The following is an 11,091-nucleotide window of genomic DNA, read 5'->3' on the forward strand; positions in this document are numbered from 1 at the left end:
ATCGAACTCATGCGGAAGTGGCTTTAGCTTCTCAGTGCTGTGCCTTAACCCGCTGCGCCACCAGGGAGGGCCCAGATCTAATTCTTAATAGGCCTGGCTTTGGAAATGGCATTGCTGCTTCCTTCCCTTAGAATAGAGGGCAACTGTCCCTTCCTTTACACAGAAGCAGAGTTACATAGCACCTCTCAGGATCCAAGAACATCATGCCAAGTTCTGAAGGGAAGAGCTAAAAATTTTAATTGAAAACATCTTGCATAGTGAACTAGTTTTATTTGTCTATTTACATAAAAGGAATGCCTGAATTGATGTTCAGGACATTTGGATTCTAACCCTAACTCTGGTATTTTCTTTGGATATTAAGTGGACATGTTTTTTGTTGTTATTGTTTCAGATATTTCATATCTTGGGCTTGAGCTCTGGCACATTTTTTCTTCTCTAGAAGGAAAAAGTATGATGAGATGAAAGTATCATCTAGAAGGAGCATTGAGTAGTTCAAAGGACAGACCTGCTAGAAATCATGAGAGTAGGAATGTTGCAGGCTAGTTCCCTGAATATGATTCCTCACATTCCATGGTTTGCTCAGCTCCTCAGAGATGCTTCCTTGTTTGCAGACTAAGCTTCTGGGTTGGGGGAGAACATGAGGAGAGTCTTCCAGACAGTCAGACTGGTCAAAATCATCCCCTTCCTTCCTATGTGAACACCACCTCTAGTGCAGATCAAAGTGCAGCATGAGTTTGGGGAAGATTTTACTATGCTACTACTTCAGATCATATATATTATATAATTTTGTAACCACTGGTGCTTAATCTTAGTCTGCCAGATTCAGTCATGCTCATTCATTTGAAATGTATTTTTGAGTCAGCTTAAAGAAGTTGTGTAACAGCCATAAGAATCCTTGTTGATATTAGAAAGTGACTAAGACTTTCTTTGTGTTGCAGTTGTGTAATCATGAATAGCATTAGAATAAAACTCATTCCTGACTCATTCCAGGCCCAAAACAAGTTATAAAATTTAATCTCAACTAGTAAAGACCAGAGCCTGCAGCAGAATACAGACTCTGGACAGTAGGGAATTGTATGTGCTACTAAATGTTACTCTCTCACTTTATTATTTATTGCTTGTCCTTTTGTTCATACAGACAAGCACTGATTTGGTACAGCCGGTAAGTAAATATTCAGAAAAAAGTCTGTATTTTTTATATGTAATATGTAGTATAATTGACATACTATCTAGATTGAGCTTTTTCTTCCTCGAAGTTTTGCTAGTCATAGATTTAACCTTAAACCCATTTAATTTAAATACTTTCTAGCTTCGTGTAATTTGTGCTACCCTACTAAAGAGCTTTGTGTTTCTCATCAGATCTTATCATGAACTTTTTCATCTTTTTTTTTCCTTTGCTTTCCTACATATTCTAAAGACTGACTCTTCAAAAAGTCTTTCCTTGTGTAACCTGATCATGGAGGAAACTCCAGACAGTGGGTTGGCCGAAGAAATTCAAAGATCTCAAAGTTATTTAGGTGCATTTATTTGGGGTTCTGATGGCAGTACAGACAGTGTCAGCCAGGAAATTGCTCAAGGTGGGTCTCATGAAGACTCTGCATGTCTCTCTGAAGCAGAGCGAGACATGGAATTTTCCACTGAGATGCTTTCTTCTGCTAACTGCCACACTGCAACTGAACATGGTGAGCCTGACCTGAGGCCAGCCCCTCCATGTGGCAATGAAGAGCTGTCCCCAAAGCCTGTGTCTGAGACTGATTTTGCCATTGCTGCTTTTATGGAGACAGAGCAGCCTAATAACTTACCTAACTCAGAGATACCAGTCATGGAAACTGGTGGCCTAGTCAATAAAAGTCAAGAAGATATTAAACAGTCAGCAGAAGAGGAAGAGAAACAGAAGATAGAAGATTCTATGTGGGCAGATGTGGAGACATGTGAAAAGGTAGACACTGGAGCTGTTGCTATCACGTCACTAGAAGGTAGAGGGGAATTTGAAGAGAAAGAATGTGAAAATATAGAAAATAAGGTAGTAGGTCTTCAGAAGAAATGGCAAGGCAAGACCAGGAGCCCTTGACAATCAAAGGGGAGGAAAGTAGGAAAGATGTAAGAGCTAGATATAAGGAAAATGCACAGACCAATGAAAAGTATTTTAAGAAAACTGGTATTTTAGAAATAGGCATGGGAAGATTAGATATGGCTGAGGAATTTAGTGACAGAAGCCAAAGACAAGATGATGGGATTCAAGTAGTAATAAGTCATTACAGAATTAAAGGGAGTTCTGGAGCTAAGTATGCTAGTCATACAGATACTTTGAATCTGCCTCTCCATACTGAGTCCTTATCTACTATTGAAGATGCTGTCCCTGGAGAACAGGATTTAGCTAGTAAAGATATAAAGAACAAATTAAAAGGTCTTCATAACCACAGTGTGATATGTCACAGTGTACTGGGCATTACACATGCTAAAGAAATTCAATGTGAGATGGTATCATGTGCTTCTGAAGGAAATGGGGGTGAAAATCAGGCTGTTGTTTTATCAATAAAACACAAAGTGGCAGCACAGTCAGGAACAGAGCTTGATTATTCCCTGGAAACTAATGGAAACAGAAAAGAGTGTTGTTTATATAAGGCAGAAAACTCATTAATAGAGGGGTCTGAAAGTACAGTGACTGGGACGTCTAGTCATATCATTAACTTGCCAAGAATTACAAAAGCAAACTCTTGGAGAATAGATACAGGTCAAATTTGGCAGCCAGACTTGGATTTGAACGTGAATAATATTCATATGTTGGAATTTTCTGGTAAACCAGATGGCCAAACAAGTAGATTTGCCAGCTGGCTTGAATCTATTAACTGTTGGTCTATCAGAGATGTGGGAGACTTGGATAATTTTTGTGAACATGTCAATATAGGTGAGAGAAAGAAAGAACTGGAGATAGACTTACAAGCAGGTGTATGTGGGGGAATGGCCATTCCTAACTGCTGGGAGTAAAGTGCAGAGAAAGCTAGACCATTTGTTATGGGAACCGCTCAGAATGCTCGCTCCAAGAGTTCCACTAGTGCCCAGGACAATGACAACAGCAACTCAGATTTACCTGAAGATGAAATTGCTAACCAGAGATACGGATTCTTGTACCAAGAACTAGAGGCTGATAAAGAAGAGGTACTTATCCCAGTATGTAGTGTAGACTAGTCCAAAACTTCTGTAGGTTTTGTTTTTCCTCATGTTTCCCACCTACTTCATTGATCATCACTGTCTTCTCAAGGCCAGCCTCATCTCCTTGGTAGCTTCTCATGTACCTCTGAAATCTGCTGCAAACCAAACACAAATAGGTTGACAAAAGCACACCAGAAAAACAGAATGATTGTGTTGGTGACTGATGAAAGTCTATTACCATCCCATTTACTGTTTTGCTTGCATTCATTTTTCCTGTCAAGTACTAAAAATATATAGAGCACACTCACTTGTAGTTCCTAGAGTGGAAATATTAGCAGTATTTCCATGCCAATAAGAACTCATGAAGTGTTTCTACCCAAACCACTTGAGCTATAGAACCTTTTAATAGTTGTACATCAAGGCAATAATCTAATAGAAATACTGCAAACACTCCTGGATTCTCTCAATGGCCTGTAAAAAGTGGGATTTAACCCCTCATGGCTGTTCTCTGGAATCAGCTTGTCTTTGAGAAAACAGGTTTTGGTTAGCACTGATCCACACATCAGCAATAATTGTAAAAATAATCTTTTTTTTGTCAGCCCATTTGAAACAATACAGTGTGACCTTTATACATGGAATGCCTAGGCATTCCCTAAGCACCTTTGCACAGCATCCTTTTGTATTATTTTAAATTTGCGGTTGTCTCTACCTTCTAACTTGTTTAATGGAAATTTACCAATCCTACAAAAATAATATACTTTGATTTCCATTTCTATTTAGGCTTCTGGTGGCTCATTTAATGAATTCACTCAGGTAAGAAACTGAATTATAAATACCCCATATAAGTCATACTAAGGTGATCCAGTAAGACTGAATTTCTAACATTTGAAAAATTTAAATTTGCATCCAAATGCTACTAAAACTATTCACTGTTGACATCCAGAAGAGATGCTGTGGACCAAGCATCCCTCTGAAGACACTGTCCTTTATTTAATTATTTATAATTACTGTATTCTGTTAAATCAGATTTATATTTAGAATGTTGTTAAAAATGCTTTTGATTTATTTATCTGATTTAAAATAAAGGGGAATTGTAAATCTTTATAATTGTTTATTGACAACAATTGGTTGAAGATGACTTCTATATGTTTGTTCTTAGCAAATTAGCTGGAGTCTTAATAATTTTTAATCTGCTATTTCCTTCTCAATTCTCAGCCCCAGGACACTTCATTATTCACTGTGCAGGCAGACCAGATTAGCAATGCGGTAAGTTGAGTTTGGTCATTGCTTATCACCAGATAATTTAAAGTTGGTCATTCTTGGTCATCTAGGGTTTGACTATACAGAATGTGGCTTCTAGAGCCACCACTTGGAAGGAAGAGCATCAGGAAGAGATCAGTGTGGTTTTGAATGCGATTGCTTCCATTTCAGAAGGCCTGGTGATCCTAGCAGAAATCCAGGCTTCCTAATTCCGGGCTTTAGTAGAACCAGAGTAAATCCATTAAAGACACAGATGTTTCCATGTGCCATTAGCATAAGCTATAGGATTGAAAATGAAATTGCTTCAAAATGAAGCCTTACTTTTTTGTGAGCTTGAAGCTAGCTCAACTCTCATCTCCTCCCTTCATTGTAGAAAGAAGCAATGCTTTGTAGAAATGTGATTCTTACTTTGCTGCCAAATGAAATGGGAGGAGAACTTAGCTGGGGGGGGGGTAGGAAGAACATAAAGAGTTACTCTGGGGGTCAGAAGAGATTATTTTTATTATTTTTTTTTATTGAGGTGACATTGGTTTACAATATTGTATATAATTCTGAGCCTTGGGATCACACCCTCAGAGGAGACTGGTACAAGATAACATTGCATTTATGATGTGCATCCTTTATAGTGGCAACCTACTAATGTAATGGACGAGGAGACCCTGAGCGATGTCACCATGAGCTTGTCAGTGACATGCTACACAGGATTTTTCTTTTTGCAGGTTAGTACACGAAGGCTCTTTGTGGCTCATCTGGTTTCCCATAGGAATGCTGTCTACCCTCGCTCCTGACTCACAGTAGAAGCTTGGAAGTGGATTTCAGTACAATGAATTTTTCTTTATAAATGGCTTACTTTTAAGTGTAAGGAATTATTTTCTGGGAAGTTTTCTTAAAGGTTATTTGTCCATAGATTGTTGTACTTTTGCCTTTGGGAAACCAGATAAAAGGCAGAGCCTTTGTGACCTGCAAAAACATTTTAAAGGTTTGAAATAGAAAGTATGTGAGTATGAGGCGGTTTAAGGATAAGTTACAGGTTTGTGATTTTTAGCCTGATGATAGAATAAGGATTATATCATTGCCAGAGGATGAGATTTTTATTTATCATTTGTAAATGGGTCAAGAAAACTGAAAAAATACTGGTATAAAATGAAAGGTGGTGAGTCAAATTAAACTCACTTCTACTACTTTGATGCAAAATATCCAGGTACAGAATCCACTGTTACTTGAAGTTTCTCTGAATATCTCTCTCTGCCTGCAGCTGGTTCTTGCATCTTCCATTGCCTGCTCTCCCCTGTCTTTGATATTTTCTGCAGGAGACATCTACCACCTTCTTTTCAGGAGGCAGCTTCGCTCAGCCATAGCCAGTATGGAAATACAATAGTACTGACTTTCCTGTGAGAAACTAAGGACTCACAGTGAACCTTCATGTCTATTGCACTGGTATTGTACAGGTCCTTCCCAGGAACAGGATGATGTCCCAGCATTTAGTTCATTGAACAAAGTGGAGGATTAAGTTGCCCACCTGGCCAGCTCTCACATCTAATTGCTTCATAGACCCTTGAACAAGTTTATATTTTTTTCAATCTGCAAACCTTGCTCAGAGTTTAGAGTTTCCTTTTGCAGTTCTCACTAAATTAGTTTCTCCAGAACTGGAGAAGCAGGAACCCACAAGCATTGCCATAATGGAATGTGACTAGGCTGTCACTCCACTTTCCTGATCCTTGTCTTCCTCTGTGTTGACCTACCTACCATCATCCTCTCATGGAGGATTCTAGAAATGTGACTATGGCTACACCACTCATTTTGTTCTAAAGGAAGAATTTAATTTGAGTCTTAGAGCTAAATCAGTGTTGCCTCCTAATGTCACCAAGATAGTGTTCCTTCCTTTGATGTATAGGAAGGACTCCTTCAGCAAGCAACAGGAAATCATTACAGTGCTACAAAGTAGCACGGCCTGGTATCAGCCACATACAGTGTCTGTCAAAGGAAGAACTCTCTGGGGGGAAAAAAAATGAATGAAATGGTTGAAGCAAGGTACAATCAGCAGGATGAGTTTAGATCTTTCCAAAACATACAGTTCACAGTTTACCGGTGTCTTTCTTTCCATCTTGACAAAATATTTTCAACCTTATATCACCTGAGAAAGAATCAAAGGGTCATTTCTATTTCCAAATTTGAGTGGCTGCCTTTATATATGCTGTCATATTTTACCCTTACTCATCACTCAGGGGGGTTATTTATCCCTCTAGAATTTAATTTGCAATATTTGGTATAATATTATAATATTGGGGGTATTTGTAACTTTGGGGGACAGAATCACTTTTTCATGTTGTGCTTCTATGGCACTGTCTGATTTTAGTAAGCAAACACAATTTGACAAATATAGGAGATCACCCTATTGTCTTTATGTAACTTCAAAATTTCATCAGACTCAGTAACACCAAATTCTAATGCAATTCTTTTTTTTTTTTCATTTTAAGTTGTCTTTGGACTGTTTTGTTGGGTTTTCTTAATGAATGATACATTTATCTGACTCATTTTTGAGACTTTTCTTGACTGTCTATTTGACTTCAGACTTCCTCCATAGTCTGAGCAGAGGTCGGCCATCTGCTGCTGGCTGTCCTCGTGCTTTGTTAAATCACCCTTTATAGCTTTCACTGGGTTGGTCATTTACTAACATACTCTCAGAACAAATCACCTTAACTTCCAAAATGGTAAGATCATACCCTGAGAGCTTAGAGTATCTTTTTACTGCTAAGAAAATGTTCCATTATGAAGATAATTCTTTTTGAACAATAAAAGTGAAATTATTTTCCATAGAGGACTCCTGAGAGTGTTTTAGAGTGAATTTTATCTCATTCTCTTTTTAAGAATTGCATCAAATCACCTCTTGAAAGTTATAAAAGTCCATAAAAATGTCAACATTTTACGTAACTAAATACTAAAAGTGTCCTTTATTTGTATTATGCCCTGTGAAGAGAAGGACATGTGATCGTGTTCCTAGTGGGGGACTTGTTGGGGGCCACAAGATAAAATATTTTGTATGCTTACCCAGAAGTAGCTGTTCATTATTCACTGCCCGAGTCTAGACTTTCAGCATGGAACATGTCATGTGCTTGGATTTGTACTTACAGAACATGTGGCTTTTGTTTTCTTATGGCGAATCAGGCAGACCTCATACTCATTTTTCCAGAGTGTATTTTTTGGAAACTTCTTTCTCTTCTAGGAAAATACTTCCAATTTTTTTACAATTTAATTGTCTTGATGGAAAAAAACTCTTAATGTGCCCTTTTGTGGCCATCCTCTCAGGGAGCCATCATGCTCAATAAATAATGCTTATTTATATTAATCAGGCTAGGGAAGATTTTCAGTAGCCATGGTAAAATGCATTGACTGTGATATTTTTAATGACCTGTTATTTAATATTGCCAATTTTAAAATTAAAAAGTTCTTGAGCTAAGAGTTTACAGGGGCCTGATGAGGATTGGAATTAGAATCAGAATATATATTGGTCACAGCAGGACTCAAGGACCTCACTCTTGTCCACATGTCCACACAATTAGAAGAATCTAATTTAATCTCTAATGGAGAATACTGTCTTATGACTCCTTAAAGAATTACCTTACTATATGAAATAAGCTGCTTGCTAATGACTTTGTTGGAGGGAGAAGAGACAAGGGATCAAGCAGGCCATTTGCAGGTGGCAAAGTATGATTCTGGTGGCTGCTTACTAGGTAGCTGGGCCTGCTGCTCCCAACCTGGCATTGGCAAAATAGGTGGGTAGTGGAAATTAGTGCATTTTGGGAGGACCCCTCAATTTTGTGTGTGTAAGGCTTAACAACACCTGGGGTGGCACCAGAAACATGTGCCATTTGAACTTTTCCTCACTCCTTCCAACTGGCAAGAGTAGACCTTTTTCTCTCTGCTAAGTAACAGGACGTACCATTTTAGGAACTCTTCCAGATGCCATAACGAATAGTTAAAATATTTTAATTGAGTAAAATGAGATACCACAAGCTAAGTCTTTGCTTCACTTCAAAGTTAATGCTGGTTCTTGATGCTTGTAAAAGTGAAGCTTAGTAAGAGTCCACTCCTGGACTTTTCAGGTTCATGATGCCAGATGTGGGGTTTTCATCCAGCACAGGTTTAATGAATCTGCTAACCTGTCGGATAAGAGAGAAAATCTCAATTGTCTAGTATTCTGTGATGTTATCAGTTCACCTATTGAATCTTTTCCCACTTACCTTCAAAACAATCCATCAAAGGCCGAGTCTGAACAGGCCCCACCCTCAGAGCTGAAAGCGGAGAAGCCCCCTGCTGCTGCCACACCTGCTGCCGGGCTGGACCTTGGACTGGACACTGGGGCGGAGGCACCAGTGGAGGGGGCAGTGGTGAGTGCCACCTCCCCTCTACCCTCCACCTCTTCCCCTGCCACAGCCACGCTCACCTCATCGTGAAGCGCTCACCTCATGGAGTCCCCTCCATATTTGTCATGACTGACTTCCCAGGTTTAAACAGCTGTCATTCCTTTGACAATGACTCTATTCTCTTTTATTTTTTTAAAAGGAAAATATTCAAAGGCCTGATCTTATGACTGAGAGAAAATTACCCTTAGCCATAGGTTTAGTGTTTTAAAACACTGCCCTGATTTTTCTTAACACCATTCCACTCATAGCAGATGGAGATGTAACGCTCACAAGTCATCAGGCACGTTGATTCCGTGATTTATCTAGAGATATGCCTTCCATTAGGCACCAACTTCAGGTGATAAATAGAAGGCTAATCACCTTGTTGGTTTCTTGAAATATTAGTTTTGTAGGCTGGTTAACGCCCATCGAGGGATTGCAGTTCCACTTTACAAATCACTGACATATAAGGATTCCTGTATCTTTAACTATTTTCTAAAAATCAAGTATGGTTCTGACTTGAGGGACCTTGAGGATGTAGTTTTGCAGGCATAGAGACCCACCCATCTGTCTGGAAACCTGCTCTAGCCATATAGCCATATATACCATCTCACAGACAAGGGTGACCTATCTGTGCACCCTAGCAGTTTGGACAGTGTAACACCCAGGAGTGCATAGAAGAATACTGAGGGAAAGTTTAATTCAAAATATCATGGAGAATGAAAGCTTATGCAATACAGCTAACATGTCTCCCAAGAATCTTAATCAAAGTGGCACTTACTGCAGCCTACATAGAATGTACAAAGAAGAAACCAGACTCCCTATTCCAAAATAACGTTACCTAGATCAGACAACCCGAGAAATAAAAGCTAATTGTCTTGTGTGTTCCACTAGATTGCATCTCTTCTAGAAGCACTGCTTGTCCCATGGACTTTGACAGGGGGTATTGACACGGTGTCCAGTTTCCGGGGATTTTATTTCCTGTTGCACCTAAATCCACTGTTTATCTCCACAGTGCAGTGTGGATGGAACATTTTCAGTTGGTGTCACATTGTCATCTGTTCACCCAGCTTAGTTTAAGTTTATTTAATTAAGAAAGGAAGGGAAAGATAGTGTTGAATTTTTGGCTTTAAAAGTTTTAATTTGAAAAATTAAAAAGAATATGGATGATGCCAGGGAGCTAGAAAGATATGATTAGGTGTAGATAGTAGTTTAGAAATTGCTTCAGTTCTGAAAAGTTCTCATTAAATTTCTATGCTTGAATAACAAAATAGGCTTTATCTTCACCAGTGCTTTTAAACCACACTTATTCCATGTCTCATCTATTCAGTGTAAGACTTGCTACCGTAATACCCATGTTTTTGAGCAAGGGTGTTTGATGCTATGCAACAGATCAGATGAGTCTTTATGATTCTTTATGACTCCCTCTCAGGAAGCCATAAGACTTTACTCCAGGCTTATGTTAACAGCATATATAAGTGGGCTCTTTAGTTTCCTGATGAGCAATCTTAGTAGCTACCAGTTATCAAGTACCTATTATGCATGTGTGTTACCCTATGTATAATGTATAATATATTTATATATAAAGTATGTATATATATATTTACTTATAAATATGAACTATAAATGTATTTATAAATACCGAACTCCCTGCCTAGCCTCGAGAATGCTTTAAGTAGCGACAACTTTATTACTGTCTTCTAATTGTTTTTAAAACAAAGAGAAGGTATTATCTCTTCTTTGGAAGCAGGAAAATGGAACAGCGGAGAAGTGAAATGCCTTTTATGTCTCTACAGAAAGTGCCTGGTCGAGGTTTACTTCTATGTAAAAGTCTGTTGATATTTCACAAACAAGAGCAGTGGTATATCTCAGCCTGGTGGGTGACATGAGTCAAAGATATTTAAAACCAAAACATGGCAGAACCTTCCTTTGCTCACACTTGCATGCATAATGTATCTTCAAATACATGAAAGACTACCTTTTTTTTTTTTAACTTGATACAGGCTGGGAGTCTAGAATTTTCTTACTTCAGGGCAACTACCAGATCTGTTCTTCAATATAGCGGTGAACTGTTGAGCGAATACTATATAGCTAAGTAACTTGAAATAGTTTAGTGCTTGGTGACGAAGATGCCTGTCTGTTTACAATTTTTATCTGTATGGATATTGAAATTCTAATATGTGATTCTGTTAGGAGTGAGCATGATGCTCATCTATACTGTTTGATTACTGCTGGTTTATAAGGAAACTCCGGGTATTAGCTATCATTCTCAGCA

The 11,091-nt window shown here is 38.5% G+C and overlaps 2 protein-coding genes across 2 annotated transcripts in view; both read left to right on the top strand.

Annotated features, from left to right (window-relative positions):
• The window catches only part of LOC101619122 (amphiphysin), a 187,549-nt gene that overhangs the window by 153,280 nt on the left and 23,178 nt on the right, over window positions 1-11,091 (top strand). Inside the window, exons 14-17 of the mRNA XM_004676661.2 lie at window positions 1,139-1,162; window positions 3,934-3,966; window positions 4,369-4,419; window positions 8,676-8,801. Coding sequence (XP_004676718.1) covers window positions 1,139-1,162; window positions 3,934-3,966; window positions 4,369-4,419; window positions 8,676-8,801 — 234 coding nt within the window. The remainder of the gene's footprint in view (window positions 1-1,138; window positions 1,163-3,933; window positions 3,967-4,368; window positions 4,420-8,675; window positions 8,802-11,091) is intronic.
• Window positions 1,278-3,894, top strand: LOC105853243. The gene is given in 2 exon segments (XM_012720961.1): window positions 1,278-2,033; window positions 2,036-3,894. Coding segments are annotated over 2 exon segments (1,731 nt in total). The 5' UTR covers window positions 1,278-1,456; the 3' UTR covers window positions 3,190-3,894.

This window comes from Condylura cristata, unplaced genomic scaffold (assembly GCF_000260355.1).
Source record: "Condylura cristata isolate star-nosed mole 26May11 unplaced genomic scaffold, ConCri1.0 scaffold00005, whole genome shotgun sequence".
In the NCBI taxonomy this organism is placed as follows: domain Eukaryota; kingdom Metazoa; phylum Chordata; class Mammalia; order Eulipotyphla; family Talpidae; genus Condylura; species Condylura cristata.